This window comes from Prionailurus bengalensis, chromosome E4 (assembly GCF_016509475.1).
Source record: "Prionailurus bengalensis isolate Pbe53 chromosome E4, Fcat_Pben_1.1_paternal_pri, whole genome shotgun sequence".
Lineage (NCBI taxonomy): Eukaryota > Metazoa > Chordata > Mammalia > Carnivora > Felidae > Prionailurus > Prionailurus bengalensis.
The window spans coordinates 63,543,503-63,570,880 of record NC_057360.1 but is presented as its reverse complement, the minus strand read 5'-3'; the positions used below and the strand labels follow the sequence as shown (position 1 = coordinate 63,570,880).

At 52.0% G+C, this 27,378-nt stretch overlaps 1 protein-coding gene across 1 annotated transcript; it reads left to right on the top strand.

The window, feature by feature from the left end:
* Positions 1-23,874, top strand: PCP4L1 (Purkinje cell protein 4 like 1). Its single transcript, XM_043567744.1, has 4 exons — positions 1-237; positions 22,156-22,210; positions 22,808-22,903; positions 23,083-23,874. The coding sequence occupies exons 1-4, from the start codon at positions 229-231 to the stop codon at positions 23,175-23,177; spliced, it is 255 nt and encodes an 84-aa protein (XP_043423679.1). The 5' UTR covers positions 1-228; the 3' UTR covers positions 23,178-23,874.
* The last annotated feature ends 3,504 nt before the right edge of the window (positions 23,875-27,378 follow it).

Here is a 27,378-nt window from a genome sequence, read left to right as displayed (position 1 = left end):
GCTCCGACAGGACGGGGTCGGGAGGGGCCCGGGCGGCGGGGAGCTGGTCGCCGAGAGCCGGGGTGCGGGTTCCGGAGCAGCGGCCCCCCCACCTCCCCGCACCAGCCTCTGCTCCGCTCGTCGGCCGGGGCTCCCGCCTCCGAGCCCCGCCACCCGCGGCCGTCGCCCGCGCAGCCCCGAGGGCCCCTCGCCTCTGCTGCACGTGCCGCGCCCCGTCCGGCCGCCGCGATGAGCGAGGTGAGCTCCGGGCGAACCTGCGGCGGGGAGGCCGCGGCGCGGGAACCCGGGAGCGAGGGAGGGCGCGGCAGCCCCGAGTCCCCGAGCCCTCCGGGGGCGCCCCACTGCCCCTCCGGGGAAGCTCCCGCCCCGGGCGCTGGGAAGCGACTGCAAGACGGAGGCTTTCAGCCCGGCGCTTTGGATGGAGCTTTTGGGGGGGGGGGGGGCGGGCGGGGGGACTGCGGTCTCGGGTGATAAGTCGCCTCCTCGGGTTACCGCTCTCTGCATCTGTCTTAGCGCTGCGAGGTCACTCGGGCTTCCCTGCACTCCCCCGACTTCGGAGAGAAAGGCTCGCCTGTACCCTCCTTCTCCAGGTTGTGCTGCACTCCTCCTTAGGTAGCATTCAGCCACAACCCCAGCCCTCGCCCCCTGTGGGCGTCACCTCCCCCCTTTGGGGAAGGTGGCATCCCCCCCCCCCCCCCGCCCCATTCAGACAGGAGCCAACCATTGGAGGGCCCGGTTCTGCTATTCAGAAGCCCCTGTTGTGGGGGCACGTCCACTCCTGGAGCCACGTCCCCTTCCGGAGAGGTCTCCCTCTGCAGTGTTACAGCCTAGGACTTTCTGGCTGGCTCCGTGGCATCCATCTGAGACAGAGCCAGTCCATCAACTGGGATTTTCTCTTTTCCAAGGACACTGTCCCTAGGTGGGGGTCAAAGCAGAGACTTGGAAAGACCTCTCCCATTGTTTGAATGCATTTGGAGGATCCAAAAACCAGGATCTCCCTTCCCAAGTGAAGTCACTATGGGCTAAGTAGCATCGCAGGCTTGCCCTCTGCAACCCCCTTTCCTAGTAGCCAGGATCTTGTGATAAATCCAGCGTCTCAGCCACATGCCAGGGCCCAGCCCTACGACTTCCTAGCTATGTGGTCTTAGGCAGGTCACTGGATCGTTCTCTGCTTCGTTGTTTGATCTGTAAAATTGGGGTAATACGGATCGTTCAAGCGATTAAATGAGATAATAATATGCAAAGGACTTAGAACAGTGGCACAGAGGAGGTCCTCAATCCACATTAGCTATCTATCGTTACTGTCTCCCCGTTTCTGTTTTGGAATATTACAGAAAATGAGCGCGAGAATTCTCAAGAATACCAGGGTAGTGAGGGGACAGGACCCTGGAACCTAGGTCTCAATTTAGATCTTGATCTCTAGTAGGAGCTCTACTAAAAGTTGTCGTCCGGGGAACCAATTAGTGCCAACGGCTGTGTTGTGTTGGTTGCTATGTCCACTGAGTTTATCCTGGAAAATTCAGCTAGTCTGGGGGCTGCAGATGAACCAAAGTGGCTCCAAGTCCCTCACCTAGTTGTGACTGTGACCAGGGCAGCCTTTCAGAAAGAGAAGGAAAGAAAAATTGTTCAATCTTCTTTCCACTTCTTTCTTTCTTTCTTTTTTTTTTAACATTTGAAAAAATATTTATTTTTGAGTGAGAGCACACAAGCAAGCAGGGGAGGGGCAGAGAGCGAATAGAGACGCAGAATCCAAAGCAGGCTCCAGGCTCTGAGCTGTCAGCACGGGACTCGAACCCACGAACCGTGACATCACGACCTGAGCCAAAGTCAGATGCTTAACCGACTGAGCCACCCAGGCGTCCCCTTTCCTCTTGCTTCTAATGTGAGCAGCCCTGATAGGAGAAGAGAGGTTTCCTTTGCCCTCTTTTCAGTGAGCTCTGGAGTTCAAGGCCCCCTCTAGTGTTTCTAAATCTGAAAGTTGCAATTCAAGCCGTCCCCTGGGAGATTGTGACCTGAAGGCTATGCCAGCGTGAATATGTGTGGTTAGCCTGTGCTTTGGGGGGGGAAGTGCGCAGACTCTCTGTAGGGCACGCTACAGGGGCTGGCATTTAGGGTGGCATTTGGTGGAGGAATGAAGCTGTTTCGGTGACCAGGAAGACCGTTGGTTGTGTGAGGGGAAAGTCAAGCCTTGACTTGGTGGCGGAACTTGGCTAGCCTCACTCAGGAGCTCGCTCCATAGAATGATGACTGTAGGATCCTCGGATGGGGACTAGCTGTGTGTGTGCGCAGGGTGCCCAGGCCGTCAGAGTGAACTGGTTCTAACTAGCAATTTAGTTCTCAAGGCTGCCTTCTAATATGGAGCCGAGCCTGGCTTCAGGCATGAGTATTTATAAAATCCAGAAGCAGCCACCTGGGTCTACGCAGAGACTAGCTCTTTCTGAACCAGATCCCCAAGGGGTCTCTGCTCCCTGAGAGGCCAAGACCCGGCCTGTTTTCTTCCTCTGGTAGGAAAAAAAAAAAAAAAAGACGATAAAAAGCGGAAGTATTGCCCAGGGCTCTGGAGCTCCAGGGAGATGCCAAACCTCTCCACCTCTCCCTGGGCAGCCCCAAGGCTCTCCACCTCGGGCTGCCCAGGAAAGCCCCGTGCACCCTAAATCTTATATAAGCTTCACCGCCCCCCCCCCCACCTGTTTATTTTCTTGCTTCAGAGAAACTGCCTCAAACGAGAGGATTTGGGATCTCCTTACGAGATTCCCATTTCAACTGAAGAACCAAGACCGGAGAGCAGTCTTCAGACTTGGTGCAACCAAGGAGCAGGGGTTCCGGTGGGGCTGCTGGGGACCATCTCCAGCTCCTCTTTGCCTCCATGGCTGTTTGCTGTCCCTCAGTACTGCAGCAGAGTGTTTCCCCATAAACGTACGTGTGTGTGTGTGTGTGTGTGTGTGTGTGTGTGTGTGTATCCATGCACAGGGGAGCTGCAGGGGACTCAGCTCCAGCTTGCTGTATTCACAGCTGCAGGCAGGACTTGATTGCTGTGAATCACGGTCTGTCTCTTATAGTTTCGTAACTTTTCGCTGGTTTCAACGAAGGATGGGAATGGGAGATGCACGCCATCCCTGGGGGCTCTGTCCCATAACCCCTCGTGGCACTCCTACGGTGTAGCCGGCTGCTTACAGCACAGATGCAAGTTCCCCTATGATCCTGTCGCATTTTTCAACTGTGAGGAGCCCAGCTGGTGCGATCCCTTGGTGTGGCCGTCGTTCTGTTGAAACGGGGGTCGTGGATGCCTGGGAACTGTGCTCACAATGTCTGTCTTGTGTTTTGGCTGGCAGGGGCCAAAAATCCGTTAAACCTCGCTAGGAGAGAGCTCAGAACTGGTACTCCCTCCTTTATCCTCCGGCTGGCTCTCGTCTTAGGTGCTGGGAATGGGATATCGCATTTGGGAGATCACGTTCTCGTTCGTGTGCGTATCTGTCAGAGTCTGCAACCTTCCCCACAACGGAAGCTTGGGCAGGCTGATACCATTCTGTTGTCTTCTGTGAGCCAGTTGTTAGGGAACCTGGAAGGGACTTGGAGGAAATCCAAGTTTCCCTCTCTCTTCGGTATTTTATTATAATTATTACGGTTCTATTGGACATATAAAATAGAAGGGCTAGCTACTTAACATTGGAATGCCCTCCCACCTCTGAAAATCATCTGTCTTCCAAAGCGAGGGAAATCAGAACTTGGTTCCAGAACTTGCTTTCTCAGTCACCCATCCAGGTCGTTGGCTTTAGCTGCTTGAGTGGGAGCCTCTCGCTGGTGAAAGTGGATGACTGTTACCTTCTAGCCAGGAATTGGGACGACTGTTTTTCCTAAGCCGCAGCTGTGACCTGTTGCATCGTAGAATGTCACGGCTCTATAAGGGCAGGCACCCATAAGCAATGTGGCTGGAGTTGAAATATGCAAACCTGAGGCATCTTTCCTGTCTGTCTGTGGAGGGTCTTCAGGAATGCAAGTGATGGAGATAGGGTTGAGGGGGGGAGAAGAGGAAGAAGGGTCAGGTGAGTGAGTGTCCTTTCAGAGCAGTGGTTCTATGAATGCCTCTCCCTGTTTTCTGTTTCTCTATAGTCCCAAATTGCGCTTCATGAGTTTCTTTTCTCATGGAAAAAAAATTTTGGGTGCTCGGGTGGCTTGGTTGGTTGAGTGGCTGACTCTTGATTTTGGCTCAGGTCGTGATCTCACAGTTTGTGCGTTCAAGCCCTGTGTTGGGCTCCACACTGACCGCACAGAACTTGCTTGGGATTCTCTCTCAAAATAAATAAACTTAAAAAAGAAAGAAAGAAAGAAAGAAAGAAAGAAAGAAAGAAAGAAAGAAAGAAAGAAAGAAAGAAAGAAAGAAGCAAGCTTGGTTTGCAAAACATCTTCAAGATAGAAATACAGATATATCTTTCACCAAGAAAATCTCAAATAACCAAACATTTTATTACTTAAAAAACGTTTTTGTAACTAGGCTTCATGCCCAGTGTGGAGCCCAGCACTTGAACTCACAACCCTGAGAGCAAGACCTGAGCTGAGGTCAACAGTCAGATGCTTACCCGACTGAGCCACCCAGGCATCCCTGTCCAAAAGTTTTAGTGATATGATTTTAGATATGTTAAGAAGCCCTTAAGATCATCTGATCCCATCTTCCTATCTTAGAGCTGAGCTAAGTGTACATAACACTAGAACCAAGACTAGGGCACAGACTGCTCATTCCAAAAGAACTTTCCATATGAGCCCTTTAATATGTTACCCCAGCGAGCGTAGAATGCTGTGATTTATATGCCACCTTTAAGGAATAGGTCACAAGTACTTTCTGCAGGAAATCTAAGCAACGTGATTTAATACCTGCTGAGCAAGAGGGTGGAGGGAGACGAGAGATCCACGGGAGATAATATTCATCGACAGGGTACATTTTGGTAGGATACCAGGCAGGGCAACTACTGTCCCTAATGCAGGATGTGCAGTCGCCCTGAAAATGGGTGCAGTGAATGTGCTCAAGTGGCTCAGGCAAGCTAACAGGAGAGACGGTGAGGGGAAACCTGGAGGCCCCCTTTTCCTGGGTTCTTAGTTTCTGGTGTCCATCATCGATCCTCGGAACTGCAGAGCATCAAGGGCCAGAAGGAGCGGTTTTCTGTCTGAAAAGAAAGAAAGGAGAGCGATTCTCTGACGTCTGGTGAAGTTTCGACTTGGAGGGCCCAGTGCAGGACAAAAGATCTTGCAAGAAAATTGGTGTGCCTGCTAACCAAACAAGGTCCCTTTCATTTGGGCCACTTGACTTCCAAGAAGAGTAGTACAAAGGCTGTGGGAGGAAAAGTCTAAGAAGGGGGAAAGAAGAATGTGTTAGACCTGCAAAGTAAGTGTTAGCAGCCTACTAGGATTCCAGGATCCGAAGCGCGTGCTTTTCGAAATCCATGCTCCAGGCCGGCTGCTCAAAATGCCTTGACTTGCCCCAGAATTGTTTTACCCGAGGGAGTAAGCCAAGGCGGAGGCAGATCCCAAACCACTTTTTCCAAGAGCCCTGCATCCCTGCGGGTGCCCATGAGCAGGTGCCCCAAATCCTGGACCTTGTCACATTCTCCTCCCTGAAGCCTCATTATTGCTTCGTTCTAGGCTGACTCCCGAAGGCATGGCCACCTGGGTTTCCCAGCAGCGCCCCCCCCACCCCAGGGAAAAGAGGTGCCATTTCCCACTCTGTTGTCCTTGGTGCTGCCTCCCTCCCACACAAAGCCCTCCAGCTGAGTGTTTGCTTTGTAGGCTGTGGGGGGATTAATACGTTTATTTTGGGACATTAACGCCATGGGTGGGATGCACATTGAAGATTACAGTAATAAATGATGCCTGGCGCTGCTCGCTCTCCCTCACCCCTACCCTCAGTGTGGGGTAGAAGGCACAACTCCAAGCTGTGTGCAGGGCACCGCAAAGAACCGCTCATTAAACTGTGGCAGCCCATGCTGGGGGGATGGCGGGGCTGTTGACTCACCGCATACCATGAGCTAGCCTGGCCCGAGGAGTTCTGCCTCTGACTCCGGTGGGGGGTATGCTATTCCAGGCACCAGGGCTGGGGTGTCTGAGGGGCCGGGGGCAAAGCAGCGGGGCGGGGGGGGGGGGGGGGCTCGGGAGCTCCGACAGCTCAGGTCCAGTTCCTGTTTTAGGAGGCATCTGGGTTTCAGGATATTTGGTTCACATTCCTTATATGAGGAGAAGAATGTGTGTGTGTAGGACCTGAAGTAAGAATTCCCAGTTCTCCTTCTGTTGTTATCTTGAGGGTGACCTTGAACGAGTCTTTCAGAGGCTGTTTGAAGACTGCAGCTGGTTGCTGCACTGAAGGAGTTGAACCGGTTCCAACAGTGCTCCCAACAGCAGGCTAGGGTCTCGCAGAGGCACCCGGACATCCCACGGGCCTCTCTGAAGTCCTTCGGCAGCGACCTTCATCTAGCATTGGGGGAAGATACGTCAGCAGGGGTCCAAGGGTCCCTGGGGACCCTCTTTGTCACCACTTGGAAGCAGCTGCACGAACTCCTGTCTCCCGTCCCTTTCTGCACCTCTAACGCAGGCGGGGAGCTTACGGAGCCTGGGATTTATGTCTATACCAAACCAAGGAAGGGGTAGGGGTCTTCTGGGGGCTCCTGTTTTGGAGTTTGACGATTCAGGCCCTGTTGAGGTTTCCTGCCCTGGGCTGTAGGGCAGGATGCTGAGTACCTGTGCTTCTTCATCTGAACTCTGCGATTCCAGCAGCACGAGAATGTGTAGATGATGTGTTTTCATGTGCAAAGCATCCCAGCCGGATCATGCAAATCCAGGTAGGGTGAGGAATTCTGTTGCTGCCCTGAACAACCTCTTTCAAGAGCCCAGTGGGAAGAGGAGTGCGGGGAAATCTGGGTAGTTTACCTTCTCCAAGGTTGGCTCTAACTTGCTGCTTGGAGCAGAGGGGGTGACACTGTCTTGCCTATTCTGGTGACAGTGGTTGCCGTGGCAACACCATTACAGATGAAAAAGACAAAGAAAGGAAGAAAGGCAGCCCTTGAAGGAGGCAGAGGGAGTCAGGCCTAAAGTGATGAGGTACCTATTCCCCAGTGGTGTCAGCAGGGAAACGGCACTTAAGTCACCACCGGTTTGACTGTTCTCAGGCGTTTTGCCAAGACAATACTAACAAGCCATCCTTCTGATTGAGCAGATTTGCAATGAACAGATTTGCACAATCATCGTTTGGATTAAAAAAATAAAATGCGTGTCTGTGTCTTAGAGGTTTGGGGTTTTTTTTTAAGTGTATTTATTTATTTTTGAGAGAGGGAGTGTGTGCGTGCACATATAAGCTGGGTAGGGGCGGAGAGAGAGGGAGAGAGAGAGAATCCCAAGCAGGCTCCGCACTGTCAGTGCAGAGCCCAACACGGGGCTCAAACCCACGAACTAGAAGATCGTGTCCTGAGCCAAAATCAAGAGACTGATGCTTAACTGACTGAGCCACCCAGGCGCCCCTAGAGTTCTTTGAAATGAAACGTGAACAGGGGCACCTGGGTGGCTCGGTCGGTTAAACGGTTAAGCGTCCAGCTTTTCGGCTCAGGTCATGATCTCCCGGTTTGTGAGTTCGAGCCCCGCGTCGGGCTCTGTGCTGACAAGCTCGGAGCCTGGAGCCTGCTTCGGATTCTGGGTCTCCCTCTCTCTCCGCCCCCACCCTGCTAATGCTCTGTCTCTGTCTCTCAAAAATAAACAAATGTTAAAAAAAATTTTGAAATGAAACGTGAACACTTATGGAGGTGCCGTAAAGGACCCCCTTCCTGTGTACCCGGGAGTGGCTCCAGGAGTCTCCAGGACTGCAGACCTGGGCAGCTGCTGCACGGAATACAGTTTCTGTCCACGCAGACTATTGTTGGGCCCTTTATCAGAGTTTAGAGCCATCGTCAGCATTTCTGGGGACAAACATTGGGAAGATGGAGATTTTGACTTCCAGCATTGGTTTAGAGTAAAAAGAGCTCCGTTACGAAGGTCCTGTGGTTGGAGAATAAGCCTCAAGTCCCCTTAGACCAATCCTGGCATAGTCTTCGGCCTTCAGTTCTCTTTAGGGAAGATAAACTCTGTAGCAACTTTTAGTCCTTGATTCCAGGACTTGAACCAGGCAATTCCCCAGTAACTTGACCTATTCTTGTATTTAACCCAGGATTATATTACCTCAAAATACTAACTATTTATTTTAATACATGCTAGGCATTTTACATACATTTTCTCTTGTTCTTTTCACCCTTCAAAATAGATACTGTCTCTTTTCTGCAGGTGAGAGGTCTGAGCACAGCAAGGCTAAGTGATTTACCCAATGTCACACAGCTGGGAACGGCAGAACTGGGATTTTTTTTTTTCTTTTTTTCCAGAGAGAGCGAGCGAGCGAGCAAGTAGGGGAGGGGCGGAGAGAGAGGGAGACACAGAAACCGAAGCAGGCTCCAGGCTCCGAGCCGTCAGCACACAGCCCGACGTGGGGCTTGAACCCAGGAGCCATGAGATCATGACCTGAGCCGAAGTCAGACCCTTAACCGACCGAACCACCCAGGCGCCCCAGAACTGGGATTTGAAGATTGTCAATGCAGACCCAGGATATGAAACCAGATCTGTCTAGCTTCACCTAATATGCCATAGCATTCCTTCTGGGAATTTGAGGCTTGAGGAATTTTTAATTCACATAAATATCTGTTGGGTCCCTCTTCTGTGCAAGGCCTAGGTTGCAGTTACTGGGACAGATAAATGGTAAATACGGACTTTGCTTTCGAGGAAGTGGAACCTGGTAGGTGGTAAGGGTGGGGGAAGGGAAGCCAAGTGCACGGTAGCTGTCGTACAGGCGATAGGAGATACGCTTCCAGACAGGTTCTCCTTCGTCCTCAACTCCTTTTCGGGCACAACATACCGACTCGAGGAAAAGCCGTGACCTGGCTCCTGATACTCTTAACAGCCTCTGAACTAGCTATAGAGTGGAGGCCCTCAGCCAGCTGAAAACAAATTCAGAAATCTAGATGAAGTGGCAAATAGAGCACAGTGGGAACTCTTTTGTTCATTTGACAAATCCTGAGTACGTAAAGGCCTTGTGCTAGACCCTGGGGGTAGGGTAGTGAGTAAGGCAGACACTGCCCCCACCTCGTAGGAACTCACACCCAAATGGAGGGGACGTACATTCGATATTTGACCACAAAATTATGATTTAGTTACACGAGTGATAAGTGCTACCAAGAGGAAATCCTGGGCGCTAATTAAAACATAATGAGGGGCGCCTGGGGGGGCTCAGGCAGGCGTCCAACTTTTTTTTTTTTTAATTATTTTTTCAACGTTTATTTATTTTTGGGACAGAGAGAGACAGAGCATGAACGGGGGAAGCGCAGAGAGAGAGGAAGACACAGAATCAGAAACAGGCTCCAGGCTCTGAGCCATCAGCCCAGAGCCCGACGCGGGGCTCGAACTCACGGACCGCAAGATCGTGACCTGGCTGAAGTCGGACGCTTAACCGACTGCACCACCCAGGCGCCCCCAGGCGTCCAACTCTTAATTTCAGCTCAGGTCATGATCTCACGGTTCGTGGGTTTGAGCCCCGCGTCAGGCTCCACGCTCACAGTGCAGAGCCTGCTTGGGATCCTCTCTCTCTTTCTTGCTCTCAAAATAAATAAATCAACAACAACAAACATAACGAGGGCCCTGGCCAAGTCTGGGTAGCCAAGAAGAGCCTCCCGGAAGAAGGACCCCTTGAAGAGAGCTCTGAAGGATAAGCAGGAATTCATTAGATAAGGGAGTAAAGATAAGAGAATCCTGCGCCAAGGTCCTGAGGTAGGAAGGCATAAGGTATGTTCCAGAGATGAGGTTACTGAGGCAATCAGAGGCTGCATAATATAGGGGCCTTTTGACCACAGTAATGGTTCTATTCTTCATCCTAAGACCATCGGTAACCACTTGGGCTATTGCAGTGGCCCACCTAGGAAGCAACTGCATTAGGGCAGTAGCGATGGAAAGAAGTGACGGGAGTGAGAAATCCTTAGGAGATAAAGTTAACAGGCGTTCACACTGAATCGGACACACAGTGTGACGGAAAGAAGGACAGTCATCGGGGACAATTTCCGGGTTTCTGGCTTGTGCAACTGGATGAGATAGAGAATATTTGCAGAAGACAAGGTTGGGTAAATAGGATTATGAGTCCGGTTTGAGATGCATAGAGTTTGAGGTTTCTGGAGGCCATCCGGTGGAGGTGTTTTGAAACCCACAGGAGGGCTCTGGGACAGACATATCCATCGGAGTCGGCAGTGGCCGTTCAGAATGGCTGTTCAGAATGGCAGCCACTAGGCACATGTCGCTCTTTAACTTATTGAAGTTAACCAACACTTGACAACTAACGCTTAGCTTAGGAATTAAATCAAGTTATACATTTTATTCCTCGGTTGCACTGGCCACATTACATAAGTACTCAACAGCCACATGGATGCCGTATACCAGACAGCACAGATCTAATACATTTCTATCATGGGGCGCCTGGGTGTGGCTCAGTCGGTTAAGCGTCTGACTTCAGCTCAGGTCACGATCTCACCGTCCGTGGGTTCGAGCCCCATATTGGGCTCTGTGCTGACAGCTCGGAGCCTGGAGCCTGCTTCCGATTCTGTGTCTCCCTCTCTCTCTGCCCCTTCCCCGCTCACGCTGTGTCTCTCTGTCTCTGAAAAACGAATAACCTTTTAAAAAAATTAAAAAAAAAATAAAAACAAAACATTTCTATCATTGCAGAAAGATCTGTTGCAGTTCTATGGCAAACTTTTTCTATAATGGGCCAGATACTAAATGTATTTGGCCCTGTGGACCATATGGTCTCTGTTGCAACTACTCAATCCTGCCGATGCAGAGCCAAGGAGCCGTAGACAACATGTAAACAATCGGTATGGCTATAAAACTTTATTTACACAAATAGGCTACAGATCAGATTCGTCAGGGAGACTGTAGTCTGCCAACCCCCATTCTCCGGGACGGTACGTAAATGATGACTGAAGTCAGAGGTACGGATATGATCCTCTAGGAAGAGAGAACAGAAGGAGAGTCTGGCTCCAAACCTCGAGAGTCTCCAATACTTAAGCACTGGGCAGAAGTGCCCAGAAAGGAGACAAACCAGGAAAAATCATGATGTCCTAGGAGCCAGGGCAAGCATGTGGATCGAGAAAGGTGAAATGATTGCATGTCGAATGCCTCAAGTCAAGCCAAATGGAGTTGGCACCTTTGCATTGACTTGGTATCATAGAGTCATTGCTTGTCCGAAGAGTCATTTCACTGGAGTAGGAGGGGCAGAGGAGGGGTTGAAATGGGTTGGAGAGTCTGGAAGGTGAGGAGACGGAGACAGTAAGTGTTCAGAGAGCCTTGCTGTGAAGAGGGGAGCTGTGAGAGGCCCTAGGCCCCCCCTCCCCCCCCCCTCCCCCCAGTCTGTCTTACTACCCTGCCTTTTTTTTTTTTTTAATGTTTATTTATTTTTGAGAGAGAGAGACAGAATGCGAGCAGGGGAGGGGCAGAGAGAGAGGGAGACACAGAATCCCAAGCAGGCTCCAGGCTCTGAGCCGTCAGCATAGAGCCCGACACGGGACTCGAACCCACGAACCGTGAGATCATGACCTGAGCCGAAGTCGGACGCTTAACCGAGCGAGCCCCCCAGGTGCCCCCTACTACCCTGCCTTTCTAAGTGCTCCTTCTCAGTCCTTGCTAGCTTCTTGACCTCCCCTTAACCTTTCTCCACACTGAAGACATTAACATAAAATTTCTACGCAGTAAAATGGACCCTTATCGGTGTGTAGGTCTGTGAATCTTGACAAACACATGTGGTCATGAAACCACCACCACAATCAAGATACGGGTCAGTTTCATCATCGCCAGATCCCTCCTTCCCCTTTGTCACCACCCCTCCCGTGACCTCAGCCCCCACTGAGATGATCTTTCTGTGTTCCCTATAGTTTTGCCCTTACAAGAAATGTCCTATCGTTAGAATCATACTATGTATATGTAGATTTTTGGGACTGGCTTCTTTCACTTAGCCTAACGCTTTTTTTTTTTTTTTTTTTTTTAAGTGAGCTCTACGCCCAACTTGAACACGAGACCGTGAGATCAGTAGTCACAGGCCCTATGGACTGAGCCGGCGAGGGGCCCCCTAGCCTAATGAATTTGAGGTTCATCCATCATGCATATCGTTGTATCAGTGGTTTATGCCTTCTTTTAACTGCTGAGTAGTATCGCAGCGCACGGACGGACCACGCTTCGGTTATCCCTTCCCCACGTGAGGGACGTGGGCTGCTTCCAGTTTTTGGTGATGACAAGTAGGGCTGTTACAGGCATTCGCTTCCAGGCGTGTGTGTAGGGGTTTTCACCTCACTGGGAAAAATCCGTAGGAGGGGGATTGCTGGGGTCAGCAGTGACGGTGCCTGAGAAACCACCAAGTGGCCGCGCCATTTTGCATTCCCAGCAACAGTAGACAGCGTTCCAGGCGCTCTGGGTCTTTGCCAGCACGCCGTGTGGTTAGAACAAACGAACGAAACGAAAAAACCACGAGAGGAGTGGCGTGTCATGGTACCTCGGTGGGGTTATAATTTGAATTCCCCAAACGGCTAATGATGTTATGTATCTTCTCCTGTGCTCATCTGTCACCCATGTATCTTCGGCAAAGCGTCCAAATATCTTGCCCGTGTTTGCAAATTGCATTCACGTTACCGAGATTTGAATGTTGTTTATGTACGTGGGATATAAGGCGTTTGTCAGACGTGTGATTTGCAGACATTTTCTCCTAATCTGTGGCTTGCCTCTTCAGTCTCTTAGGAGTGTCTTTCTAAGAGCAGTTCTTACTTCTTTTGTTTTAATGTTTTATTTATTTATTTTTGAGAGACAGAGAGAGAGAGAGAGAGAGAGAGAGAGAGAGAGAGAGAACACAAGCAGGCAAAGGGCAGACAGAGAGGGAGACAGAATCTGAAACAGGCTCCAGGCTCTGAGCTGTCAGCGCAGAGCCTGACGGGGGACTTGAATCCACAAACCGTGAGATCATGACCTGAGCTGAAGTCGGACGCTTAACCCACTGAGCCCCCCAGGCGCCCTTCAGAGAGCAGTTCTTACTTTTGACGAAGTCCAATTTATAATTTTTTCCTCTTATGGATTTTACCTGTGGTATATCTAAGAACTGTTTGCCTACCCCAAGGTTGGAAAGATTTTTTCCCCTATATTCTCTTCTAGAAGTCTTATAGTTTTAGGCTTTATGTGCGCTTGGAGTTAATTTTTGTCTGAAGTGCAAGGTACAGATGGAGGTTTTTTTGTTTTTCGGGTTTTTTTTTTTTTTTTGCAATATTTGTATTTGTCGAAAAGATCCCTCTGAGTATCGGGGTTCCTCCAGGCATGGTCCTAGACCTGCTGCTTTTCCCTCGAATGGTAGTTGAAGAAAGAATTCAGCTCGAGGAAGTCTTTTTTACCCCTTTTTTAAAGACGGGGAGGGTTTTTCTATATAAGAGAGTGAGGGGAGTTAAGCGTAAAGACTCCCGAGAAAGAGAAAGGAGGAAGCTAAATGGAAGAATCGGGATTCATCCGAATGCTAATGAATGCCCCGGGAGGAGGTATCACACTGGGAAAGGGAGGCTGTTGCCTTGGCAGAATCCTCTCTGCGGTCTCAGAGCCCCGAGACCCCTAAGCTAACAGGCCTGGCCTCTCCTTTTCCTCCTTTCCCAGGGGAAGGGAGGGCCCACCACTTTGAACTGCAGAGGAAACAAGAATATACTCATGGGGAACTTGGCAGCTACCGCCAACGTGATAGAATGGAACTTGGGAGTTCGTCAGGCCCAGAGGTGAGGGGAAGAGGAGTGCAGGGAGGTAGGCGAGGAAAGAAGCGGGACCCTCTGGGGAAAGGCGAGAGTTGATGGCCTCACAGTTGCCAATTAGCGTTTGGTGCGTGTTGAGAAGTGAGAAACATTTCGTCCTGGTGTGGGCACGGAGGCTGAGCCGAGCCCAGCTCTAAGCGCACGGGAAACACAGAATCGCGGATTGAATGTAGGCGGGGGAGTCCTTCGAGACGGAAACCAGGGCGATGGCCCCGCACGTGGAATTCTCGGCATCTGAAGGGTCCGCTTCACAGCGTCACCGCGAGTAGAGGGCGTGCGTCGGGTTATAGCTGTCCCCCAGAGGTCAGCCTGCTGTGTGTCAGGTGGCCCACGGAGCACACGCTGAGATAAAAGCCAGCATCGGGGTGGTCAGGTCAACTGGCAGGGCTGGAATCTGAGTCAGTACGCACGCTCTGGGAGCAGGTTGCTAGTAAGATTTCCCCACAGTAGGAGGGGGGGTGGGGGGACGCGCCTGGGTGGCTCAGTGGTTAGGCGTCCACCTCTTGATTTCAGCTCGGGTCACGAGCTCACGTTTCGCGAGTTCGAGCCCCGTATTGGCCGGCGCGGAGCCTGCTTGGGATTCTCTCCCTCTGCCTCTCCCCGCCTCAAAACAAATCAACTTAAAAAAAAATAAAGATTTCCCCACGATGGGAGGACATGATACTGTTCCCCGTGTTCCCTGTGGAGAGTACGTGAAGAAAGTGCTGGGGCCCGCGGATTGAGAGACTGACCTTGACTATGGCTGCCTGTGGGAATGATTAGGATTTCCCCTCCCACTTTCCTTCCTTGGCTAGAGACGGGAGAGTGGCGTTCGCGGCGTGGTGTTCGAAAGCCTGGACTCTGGGGTCAGACTGTCTGGATCCACATCCTCCCTTTGCTACTTCTTAGCTGGGTGCCCGTCACTCTCTTGACCTCAGTTTCCTTCTCTGTGAAATGAGAAAGGCAACAATAGCCATCTGGTAGGGCTGTTATAAGACCCCTCGTGTCCATGCTCATAACGTGTGTAGAAAGGTGACTGACACGGAGTAGGTATGACATATGTGACGACCGGTAAGGCAGGGTGACGTGATGCGGTCCTCGATTTCTCCTCGCTCTCCTGCTGGGTCCTGTAAGGGAGAGGATTCGCTAAACCATTTCATTGCCGTTACCGGTCGGAAGAACTCAGGATTGAAAGAAAGAGAAGACCACCCGAGGGTTTGTCGCGCATCCCTGGCCGGGATGTGAGGTGGGCAGAGGCTGAGAAACGCTCACCTGTCACAGCTCTTGTGGCTTAGCAGATGTGAGTTCTTGGGAGAGAGACTCTTACAGAGCATGTGGTTTCTGGTTCACCCAGAGTGGACCCCTCCCCCTCCCCGCCACGCCTCCCTGGTTTATCTGAAATGCAGTGAGTCACCCTGCGTGCAGGTGACCTTGACTCATCGAAAATTGCTGGGATTCTGGAGAACAAACAGGGGAGTTGGGGCAGAGACCAGGGAGCAGGAAAGGGCCGAGTACCGTATGGAGTGGGGGGCTGACAACCTGCGATCTAACTGCCCCCACCCCCCAAGCTCAGCAAATCCCAAAAAGCGAAGTCGAGAAATCCAGTGTTCAGAGCGGCTCTTTTGAGAACTGGCTGGAAAGGGCCGAGGGAGGAGGCCAGGAGGTGGGAGACTCAGCACCCTGCTTCTCAGCGGAAGGTTCGAGGGGGGCGTTGGGAGTGATAGGGCCTTTCTCCTCCTTAGAGCAAGCACCCTCTCCTGGTCTCCCCGGTGACCCCTCATGAATTGAAGCCGCACGGAGCCGGGAACCCCTGGGGGACCAGACAGCAGCTGAGCCACGGCCGCGTCCCAGGGTCCGTCATCTCCGGAGAGACTGAGGCAGGGCAGGGCAGAGGGGAAGCGGTGGCCGGTGTGGGTCTGTCCCCACACTTATTCCCGCTCAGAGAAAGTTCAAGAGTAGCCAAGATGAGAAGCACAGTAGAGGAAGAGCTAGCCATCTGAGGAGAGATGTTCAACATATGGCCCTGACTGTCCTCCAAAGTGGGGAGGGGCTAGGGTGAGAGAACTCTAAGGGAACAGGCTTAGAGTCAGAGGGATAACAGTTAAAGCAAGGATCAGAACCGGGGATTTGCTGGCGATAGAGAAAGTAGGATTTGAACTAGGAGGTCATGCACTCGCCTCTTGACCCATGCATGACCCTCTTGCCTGGACTCTTGACTGTTATCCTGTTACCGTCCCCACCCTGCTTTTGCAGTGTGGACGAACCGCTCGTGATGACGGCGTACCAGAGGGCAACGTGTCACGTAGGCGACTACTGGGCCATTATATTGATCGTGTGCAAAAAGATACGGACATGAAAAATAAATTTGACCCCAGGAAGATCATGGGGAAAGAAAGCAGTGACTGGCTGTTCCCCCAAGAGTCTCAGAAACAACGTTTCTTTTCATGGGCCCTTTCTTTTGGTCAAAGGGGGACTAGCCAAGGAGTCCCTGGCTGGCTCAGTCAGTAGAGCACATGACTCCTGACCTCAGGGTCGTGAGTTGAGTTCAAGCCCCGTGTTGGACATGGAGCTTACTTAAAAAACAAAACAAAACAAAACAGGGGCGCCTGGGGGCTCAGCCAGTTAAGTGTCAGGCTCTTGATTTCGGCTCAGGTCATGATCTCACAGTTTGCGGGTTCGAGCCCTGTGTCTGCCTCCATGTTGACAGCACTGAACCTGCTTGGGATTCTCTCTCCCTCTCTCTCTGACCCTCCCCTGCTTGTGCTCTCTCTCTCTCAAATAAATAAATAAACTTAAAAACAAAACGAAAGGGGAACTAGCAGGAATTCTGTAGAGTTTCAGGAACACTTTTGTGAATGTTCTTCCAGATTTTTATGATTTTTATTCATTATTATTAAAATGTTTTAAGCACTTATTCATCTTTTGAGAGAGAGAGAGACAGGGCATGAGTGGGGGGAGCGGTAAGAGAGAGAGGGAGACACAGGACTGAAGCAGGCTCCAGGCTCCGAGCTGTCAGCACAGAGCCCAACGCGGGGCTCGAACCCACGTACCGTGAGATCATGACCTGAGCCAAAGTCGGACGCTCAACCGACTGAGCCATCCAGGCGCCCCAGCAGTCTATATCTTTTACAAAAATTGGACCATACCAATTTATAGCCACCTTTTAAAACATGTCTTAGTAATTTTTGTTTTACTTCAAATTATGATTTTCTTATTTCCCCCTAGCTTTTTATTAGAAAAAATTATCAGAGTTGAAAGAACAGTTCAGTGTGCGTCTATGTGCTTTTCACCCAGATTCGGTCGACGTTAGCATATTGGCATATTTGGGCCAGCGTGTGACAATATTCCATCCTGTGGAAACAGCAGAGCCTGGTGGTTGAACGTGGAGTCTGCCACTCTGGGTCCCAAAGCCAGTTCCACTGTTTCCTAGCAGTGTGGGTTGACCTTGGACAAGACCTTTAACTTCTCTAAGCCTGTTTCCTCAACCATGAAATAGGGATGACTCCTCAGAAATTTCAGAGGATCCAATGAGATCATGTTTGGCACGTAGGAAGTTCTCAGTAAATACCGTTTGGGTGCTCTTCACTCAGCCTGGAAGCTGGGGACACTATCTGAATTGGTTTCATTTTATTTTTATTTTTTTTTAATTTTTTTTAACATGTATTTATTTTTGAGACAGAGAGAGACAGAGCATGAACGGGGGAGGGGCAGAGAGAGAGGGGGACACAGAATCGGAAACAGGCTCCAGGCTCCGAGCCATCAGCCCCGAGCCCGACGCGGGGCTCGAACTCACGGACCGCGAGATCGTGACCTGAGCCGAAGTCGGACGCTTAACCGACTGCGCCACCCGGGCGCCCCTTGTTTCATTTTAAATCCGTGTCCATTAACCTCAAGTGGGCCCTTAGTGCTGCGTGGTGACCCTACCACATCTCATTATTCGCTCTCTTACTTTCTTACGTGGTTATGTCACTCCTTCTCCTTTCTCCTCAAACCGTTACTGCCTTGTGGCCCTTCTTCGCTCTTAGCTGACAACCGTGCTTCTTGTTTAACCGAGGAAATAGAAGCAATCAGAAGAGAACGTTCGCGAAGTCCCATTACAGGTACCGTCTCGCTTGCCTCCGTACCCATGTTCGTTGCCTTCATCCCTGTATTATGGATGGACTGTCCATCTCTCTGAGGCCAACCCCTCTCCTTGTGTGCTAGGTCCGTTTCCTTTTGCCTGTTCAAGGCACCGTTCTAGCGACTATGCTCTCTCTCTTCTGCATCATCAAGTTTTCCTTCTCAACTCACTTGCTGAAACACTCTCCCACGACTCCGCATTCTTCCCCACCTTCTGTCAAACTTCTCTGCTGCTCTTAAAGCAGAGCTCTTTGAAAGAGCTGTCGTTACACACACATCCATCAGAAAGTCCCATGGATCCTACCATGAAAATTGTCTCCAGTCTCAACTTCTCATCACCTCCAGGCCTCTCCCAAACCCCCATGATCTGGCTTCTCTGCTCACTGGCTTATCGTCCTCATAATTCTTTCCCCTGGTTTCTCTCTTGCCTCTCTAGGGCCTGTTCTCTGAGCAGCAAAGTGATTCTTTAAAAATATATCAGGCCATGGTTCCCTGCGCCCCGAACTTTGTAATGCCTTTCCATCAACTGAAAAAAACAAAAAATCCAAAGCCTTTGCTCTGGTCCAGAGATATTCATATTCTGGCTCCCCCCCCCCCCCCCAGCTCAATTTCTTCTACACTCTCCCTCATTCACTCGGCTCCAGCCTTGCTGGTTTTCTTACTCTTCCTTGAACACAGAAGGCACAGAACCTGCCTCGGGGACTTTCCACCTGATGTTTCATCCGCCTGGAAGGTTCTCTCCCACACGTTCCCATGGCTTGTTTTTATATGTCATTCAAACTTCTGCTCAAATGTCACTCATCAGAGAGCCCTTCCTAGATACGCCGCTTCACTTTCCTTCTTGGAACATGGCATAAGTGTTCAATGGGTTCGGGAGCTTTATTTTTGCTCACCGCTTCATCCCCAGTGTCTAGAATGATGCTTGGCCTGTATTAGGCAGTGATACGTTTCTTGAGTAAATGAATCTTGTGTTTCTTCTATACTCCATCAGGGCGTAGAATCAAACATCAGTAAGTGCTTGATAAATATTCATCAAAATAGGGTATAAATGGCATGATCTACGTGCCACACACTGGGTTCTTTCTATCCGCTCTTAAAGCAGAGCCCTTCCATCCGGCAGTCATTCAGCGAAGGTTTGCATTTGCTAGCATGAGGGATAATACTGGAGACTCCACTGAGCTAGCCTACGGATGAGATGGCAGAACCTTCGTGAAAGCACTCGGTTCCTGTATTTTGGGAAGTATCAGGTATTCGATTTGGAAATGAGCCCACAGACTCCAAGGGTACCCAGGAGCGCACAGGCATGCCTCGGTCTCAAGATGAATCGTACCTTGCGATAGGAATGTCCAGATGAAGCAGCCCCGGTGACATAATTCTGAGGAAGGGGAACTACTATTATTTTGAATTCAACTCTCCATCTGGGCAGAAAGGCCAGAGAAGAGCACACGTATCGTTGACTGATCTTATTTCAAATTCATGTCCTTGGCCTGAGGAGGGGCCCCAGTGCTTCCCAGCAATGCTGTTACTGTTTCCTTCTTCAGTCACTTTCCTGCTTCCCTGGATGAGTATCTCATACCTTCTTTCCCCGCTTCCTTCCTTCAGTACCTCTTCCCTCCTCCTCTTGGATGATGAGCATGTTACCTGTTTTACTTCAAAAACAGACGCAATGAGAGGCACCTGGATGGTTCGGTTGGTTAAGTGTCCGATTCTTGATTTTGGCTCAGGTCATGATCTCGCAGTTCGTGAGATCGAGCCCCGTGTCAGGTGAGCCATCAGCCGCTTGGGATTCTCTCTCTCTCTCTCTCTCTCTCTCTCTCTCTTTCCAATAAATACATAAATAAACTTAAAAGAAAACCCAGAAGCAATGAGAAGAGACCTTGCAAATGTTCCCACGTGTTGCCTCTGGACCCGTAAGCTCTGCCTTCCCTCCAGTTCACCCCCTGTTCAGGGCCACCTCTACTTACGCACTAGATCTCATCCCCTTTCTCCTTCTCCAGCCGTGAGGCTCTTGTAATACTGGAGTGTGTCCTTCTCTACTGAATTATTTTCATAAAAACACATTCTGTCATTTCTGCCATCTTAAGGCAGATCTTCTCGTGAGCCGTATCCCCCTCAAACCACACACCCCCATCCCCATTTTTTTTGCGACGCCTTCTGCATTTGCTGCCTCAATCTCTCCTCCATTTCTTTCACGCCCCCACTATAACCAGACGTCTGCTCCCTTCCTCCACCGTGACCCTCTTGTCAGGGTCACCAGGTCAGCCCCCGTCTTCATCTCACTTGGCTGGCCTGCAGAATTGGACACGGTGCATCACTCTCTCCTGCGTGAAATCGTTTCTTCACAGGCCTTCTAAATTACTATAATCTCGGGGCGCCTGGGTGGCGCCGTCGGTTGAGCGTCCGACTTCAGCCGGGTCACCATCGCGCGGTCCGGGAGTTCGAGCCCCGCGTCGGGCTCTGGGCTGACGGCTCGGAGCCTGGAGCCTGTGTCCGATTCTGGGTCTCCCTCTCTCTCTCTGCCCCTCCCCCGCTCATGCTCTGTCTCTCTCTGTCCCAAAAATAAATAAACGTTGAAAAAAAAAAAAGTCTCTTATAAAAAAAAAATTACTATAATCTCTCGGCTTTTCTCCTACCTGACTTCTTCTCAATTTCTCTTGCTGATTTTTCCTTAGTTCTACAACCTCAAATCACTGGAATGTCCCGGGCTTTGACTGTGTTCTCTTTATCTGATGGTGCTCTCACGCAGTCTGACAGCTTTAAGAAAAATTTTTTTAATGTTTTTATTTATTTTTGAAGGAGAGAGAGAGGGAGACACGGAATTCGAAGCAGGCTCCAGGCTCTAAGCTGTCAGCCCAGAGCCCGACGCGGGGCTCGAACCCACAAACTGGGAGATCATGACCTGAGCTAAAGCTGGACGCTCAACCGACTGAGCCACCCAGGCGCCCCTGACGGCTTTAAATGTCATCCCTATGTTTAACAACTGCCCAATTTATACCTCTGGGCCAGGTCCTCCTCTTGGACATCCAGCAGCTCATAGAAGAATCTCCACTTGAGTAATTAGTAGACCTCTTGGACTTGTCCGAACACAAGCTCCTGACCCTTTTCCTGAAATCTGCTCCTCCTGCCGCCTTCTCCACTGTGGGAAATGACAACTCCATTTTCCTCACTTCTTCAGGCCACACACTCTGGAGTCATCCTTGACCCCTTTCTCAGAAGGCCACTCATCCAATCAACCGATCCCTGGGGTCATAACATGAAAATATACCCGGGATCGAACTCCTCACCACCCTGACCCCAGCTACCCCTATCTCTTGCCTCATTTTCTGCAGGAACCACCCCCCCCCCCAGGTTTTCCTGCTTCCTCCCACGTGCCCCTTTGTGCCTTCTCATCTCACCTATAAAAGTGAAAATCCTTAAGAAGGCTCCCAAGGCGTGGGCGCCTGGGTGGCTCCGTCAGTTAAGCGTCTGACTCTTGATTTCGGCTCAGGCCATGATCTCACAGTTTGTGGGATCGAACCCCGCCTAAGGGCTCTGGGCTGACAGCGTGGAGCCTGCTTGGGACTCTCACTCCCTCTCTGTCTGCCCCTCCCCCCACTCTCCCACAAAATAAATAAATCAATAAAACATTAAAACAAAACAAGCTCCCAGGTCCCCCCCATGGTCGACCCACCCCAGTTTATCTCTGGTCTTGTCTCCACCCCCCTTTTTCTTGCTTCCCTCCTCTTGACGGCTCATCTCACTTCCACTCCACAGCCATTGGGGGGTCCCTTATCTCCTGCAGCTCTTGGCTCAAATGCTACTTTCAGAGAGGACTTTCCCGACCACTCTGCGCACAACCGTGTCCCTCCATTCCCACCCCAGCCCTCACTACCCCTCTGCCTGTCTTCTGTCCACAGCACCTTTGACCGCTTAGCATACTAGTGTAGTAGGTCTATCAGTGCACTAGGATGTAAACCCCATGAGCACAGAGCCAGTCTGTTTCGTCCTCTACGACTTCCCTAGCGCCAATAAATACTTGTTGAACGAGTTTTGACGACTTTTCTCCCTCTCTCCGATCTTGAGACCCGCTTCTTCAAAAGCCTAGGGGAAAGTGCTTGGTGGGAGGACCTCAAAGTGTTGATAAGGAGTCTGAGGGGATGGCACCTTAGTGCTTCTGTGAACACCTAACATTCTGATTTGTCTTTTCCAGCTTAATACCAAAACGTCCCCAGCAACCAACCAGGCACCTGGCCCAGAGGAAAAGGGTGAGTGGGGTTGGGCCAGGCGATCTGTAGAGCGGGTAGATACACGGACATGAAGACGGGTGGGGCTGTAAGTCTGGAAGCTCCCGGAGTCAGACGTGATCGGAATAGGAACGTGGATAAGTGAAACAAAGCACTAGGTTAGAACTCCTTCCGCTTTTTCCTCAGAAGGAAACCTACCGGCATTGCCTCTTTGATTTTAGAAACTGGCTCGGGAGTGCTTGGGAACAGGCACTGTGAGAGGAAGAAACTCGCCAGGTAATCGGGCCACTGTGTCAATGAGAAATTGAGAACAAGCTGGGGACAGTGAACATGCTCTGGGTATGAAGTGCGGGCTTTAGGAATGAGTGGTGACCGAAGACATTTGCCATCTTGGTCTAAGAGCAGCAAAGCTCCGAAGTAGCTAGAGAGAGCTCTCAGCCTCCGTCCCCTGACTCAAGTTTGCAGGAGACTTACCGGGCGTCCTTAGTCCTAGCAAAGACTGGAGAACCCCACAGAGCCCAGCAGGAAGTGGACCCTAACCGCTGCATTTGGGGGCCTGGAGGAAGGGGCGGGGCCAGTGCCCGTGTACCCACTTATGAGTCTCTCAACCCCCTGCAGGGAAGGCCAACAGTGCCAAGAAGGCTGAGGAGGAAGAGGAGATTGATATTGATCTGACAGCACCGGAAACAGAGAAGGCCGCCCTTGCCATTCAGGGCAAGTTCCGGAGATTCCAGAAAAGGAAAAAGGATCCTAGCCCCTGAATAACCAGGCTTGCCCTCCCCCCGCTCCCTTCTTGCCCCTCCTCCACAGTTCCCACTCCTGTGTGTCCCTCTCGCCTCTTGTCGAGGCAAGTTCGACCCTTAGACATTATTTTCTCTGATCGCCCCCTCCAGCCATCGCCGCAGTGGAAGCACGAGGAACATGGGGAAGATGGAGAACCCAGTTGGCAGCCACCTGCCTGAGGTGGACCGGTTTCTCCTCGGGATAAGCCTCCTTCGTCGGTACCTGTGCCTCGCCTGTGAGGTGGAGGGGCAAGAGGCTTTGAGGCTGAGACAGGGGCCCCCGCCAGCGTGGGAGGGAGGGGGAAGCCTTCAGAGCAGGGCGCCGAGGGGGGGCACCAGCACCGATCTGCCAGCTACAACATTCACACTTCAGGTAACGGGTTTTGCCACTCACATCCTTCTGGGCCACCGCATCCACCCACCCTCTTAGGAGCTGGGTGACAGTGGGGACTGGAGCCCCCCCCCCCCCAGGGGGACCCAAATCAAGCACCTTCCACGTTATTGCATGCCGAGTAGAGGAGTTCCCAGGAAGGGACCCTTCATCATCCAGTCTGCGACCATAAGAGGCAGAGGCAGAGCGGGTTCAGAGGGTCAAGGGCAGGGAGACGGGACTAGAGCCGATCTGGAGAGGACAGGAGCGTGGGGGAGGGGGGCCTTCTGGAGACTACTGCTGGTAGATGTGTACCCAGATGAAGGATTTCCGGGACTTTGCTAACCTGCCTACCTCTAACCTCCCACATCTGGCCATCCCTGAAGGCGGCCAAGCCAAGTGACCCCTGGAGTCCCCACCTACCCCGCCGTGGAGTCCGAGCGGAAGTGACATAGCCCCTCTGTGTGATTTTAGCATGTTTAATGATGATTAAAGAAAAAAACAAACCCTCCAGTGGGGTCATTCGACCTCCACTTCTGTCTTTTCTTGGAGGGGACGTGGCGCGAGCCTGAGCTGGCCTGGGGGCGTGGGGGTTGGTGACGGAGAAGGTGCAAGGATTATGCGCCGTGGCACAGGAAGTCAACGCTGCCTGAGCAATGAGACTGAGCCCCCCTCCCCCGCCTTCTTCCACCTGACCTCGCCCTCACCTTGATTCGCCGCCCACACCGGCTCTTTCTCTGCTGCCGTCACCACCCCCGTGCACACCTGCAGGGTGCTCGCCTCCCTCCCTGTCGCCTTCCGGCTCAGAGCGCACTTGGGGTCTATCCCTGGGAGAACAAGCCCGGCCTTCCTTGCTGCCCATCCCCAGGTGACCTACCCTTGCTGTCCCTCCCACATCCCCCCTCCCTCCCACTGTGTGTCTAACTTAGGGGCCGGAGAGGAAGGCTCTGGCTCAGGAGAGACCACCGCTGTCGCGCTGCAGATTGATTCCAAACCATGAATTAAATAAAGTGATGGCGCTGAAGCGGGCTTGCCCTGCTGAGAATTAACCTCTACACGCTGAAACCAGAAGCTGCGTGCCTGAAGGTCAAGCCAGGAGGGCTCGATCTCACACTCTCTGTTCACTTAGTTAGTATTCATACCCCCTTTCTTGAGTCCATAATACAGAAGCTTGGGGCGCCCGGGGGGCCCAGCCGGTTAAGCGGCCGACTTCAGCTCAGATGATGATCTCACGGTTTGTGACTTCGAGCCCCGCTCGTGGTGCGGAGCCTGCTTGGGATCCTCTCTCTCTCTCTCTCTCTCTCTCCCTCTCGCTCTCTGTCTCTGCCCCTCCCCCACTTGTGTGTGCTCTGTCTCTCAAAATAAACTTAAAAAAATAATAATAAATGGCTTCACAGAAGAGACAGGCAGAAAACAGTCAAGGAAGAAAGCAAATTCAGTTACCGCGCCTCGTTCCCGGACATGCCTCTTGGCGCGTTTTTGGCCGTGTAGGGGTGTAGGGAGCGGTGATAGAGCCGGGAGGGGAGCCCTGCCCAAAGTGCAAGAGGTTCAGGGATCTGAGCAGGGGAACCTTCGGAGGACGTTCCCAAAGCCCAGACTCGAAGGCGAAGGTTTTGCGAGAAACGGACAAGGCTCCAGCTTCCCGGGACCAGCTACTTAGAGGGACTCTTGACCTCTCCTTGACCTTGCCCGGGAGGGAGGCAGCCTTCCCACTGTCCTCTCTCACTCCACCCTCTTTGGGGGGGTCGCCCTCCCCGCCCACTTCTGCCCCCCTTGCCCTAGCTGCGGTTCCTTTATTTCCGGGATCCTTTGTGGGGGGCGGTGGCTCCTGGCATCGTCTTTGCCCCTGCTGTTCCCAGTCCCTGAGACCCAGCCCTCCTTGGAATCGCTGTCCAGTGAGCCGCTGGCCTCCTCGTCTTCCCCTCCCCCAAAGCCAGCCGGTCTGCTGCCTGAGGGCCGGGTGGGGGGGGGGGGGTCAGGAGGTTCGTTTCTCTTCTGGTCACTTGGGAAGCAGCTCGGGCTCCGGGTCTCCAAAGGCCTAGACCCACAGTCCACCGGTGGTCGGAAAGTTAGCCTTTTGCCCGAGTTCACAGCCCTCCCTCTTCCTTCCAAGATTCCGTTTTTCCCTCCGTGTGAGGATGGTGACGCTGGTGGGTGATCGCGACGGTCGCGATCGTGATGACTGGCCTTTCTTGCTCCGCAGTCACCTGGATCTTCGCGAGCCGCCCACGGGGCGCCGCGTCCGCCACGTTAGCGGCGAGCGTTCTCTCCTGTGCAGAAATGAACTCCGTCAGCTTCGGCCTCTTCATAGTTGGGGCCTTAGGGATGCTCGGCCCCCACGTTGGGGAACTTGCTGGCCTGATGCTCCCTGACGGGCATGAATGGTGGTGACGATAATGATGTCTAAGATTTGCAAAAGAGTATGTGCACTGTTCAAAGCACTTTTACATATACATATAATATAAATATAAGTGTATATACATATATAATAGAGAGAGTGAGTGAGCATGCATGGGGGAGGGGCAGGGAGGGAGTGAGAGAATCCCAAGCGGGCTCCATGCTGTGAGCACAGAGCCCCGACACAGGGCTCAGTCTCACCGTAGATCATGACCTGAGCCGAAATCAAGAGTGAGACACTTGAGGTGCCCGGGTGGCTCAGCCGGTGGGGCGGCTGACTTCAGCTCAGGTCATGGTCTCTCAGTGCGTGAGTTCGAGCCCCGAGTCCGGCTCTGTGCTGACCCCTCGGAGCCCGGAGCCTGCTTCGGATTCTGTGTCTCCCTCCCTCTCTGCCCCTCCCCCGCTCGTGTCCCGTCTCTCTCTCAAAAATAAATATTAGAAGGGAAAAAAAAGAGTGGGCTGCTTAACCGAGCCACCCAGGCCCCCCGACACTTTTACGTATATCAACTCATCTGCCTCTTGGGACCCTATGGCAGGGCTACTATCATTATCCTCATTTCACACACGAAGAAACGGAGGCTCAGCTTAAATAACCTTCCCAAAGCAAATCGAATGGTTGAGCCAGGACTGGAACTCAGGAGTCTAGCTCCAGAATTTGTGTTCCTTGTACCGCCTTAACAAGGGACTGGATGAGCGAAGGCGGACAGCTTGGAAGGCAGGCATGTTGTCCAGCCAAGTTTGAGGGCAAACTTAGCTGTGCTCGGGCGTACCTGCTGGGGCCCTTGTGGCCACGTGGGAAGGTCTGGGTCCCGTCTGGGCCCCATCCTTCCAGGAAAGGACCAGGCCTAGCTTTCCCCGACTGCTCTGCCAGACTCCTTCCAGAATTCTGTCAGTGCCTGGTCTCCTCCAGCTGCCTCCCCTCGTGTTCCAGGAAATGTGTAGGCCACCCGAGGTGAAACGGGTAGAGAACTGGGGGGGGGGGGGGGGGGGGGGGGGGGTGGGAGGAGGGCCGATATGTGGGCCTAGAGAGGAGGGAGGGTCAACAGGCCCACGTCAGGTACAAGGGTGAATAGATGAGGGTGGGCCTCATGAAAGGAAACCAAACTCTTCCCCAACTCCTGGGAGGGCTCCGGGTCACGTTTTGTCGCCTAAGCCACTTCTCAACAGGGGGACGTACTGCCCTCTAGAGGATGTTTTGGAAATCCGTGAGGGTAATTTGTGGTTATTTTAATATGTTGGGGGGTGGGGTGGGCAAGGAGGTGGTATTATTTATTTTTTCCCGGTATTGTTCAGGGTCTCGGGGCCAAAGATGCAGCACATACTGCAGTGACCGGGACAGGACTGCACAAAACGTCCCACAGCCCACACGCCTTGGAAAAGTCCTACTGGATGCCAACGTAGGTGAAAAACCCGTTCTTGTCTGCGGGAGCCCAGAACGCCACTTAATTTTACAAACGAACACAAACTGGGTGTTTTTTTTTTTTTGAATCATTTTAAACACCGAATTTGCCAGAAATGCAACTGATGTGTAGATTGAAGGAACTTATCGTTTGTTTTGTTCAGGGCTTTGCCAAGAGCTGCTCCCCTTTCCAGAAATCCGTGTCCTCTGAAACACGCCTATCCATTGGCTCATTTTGCTG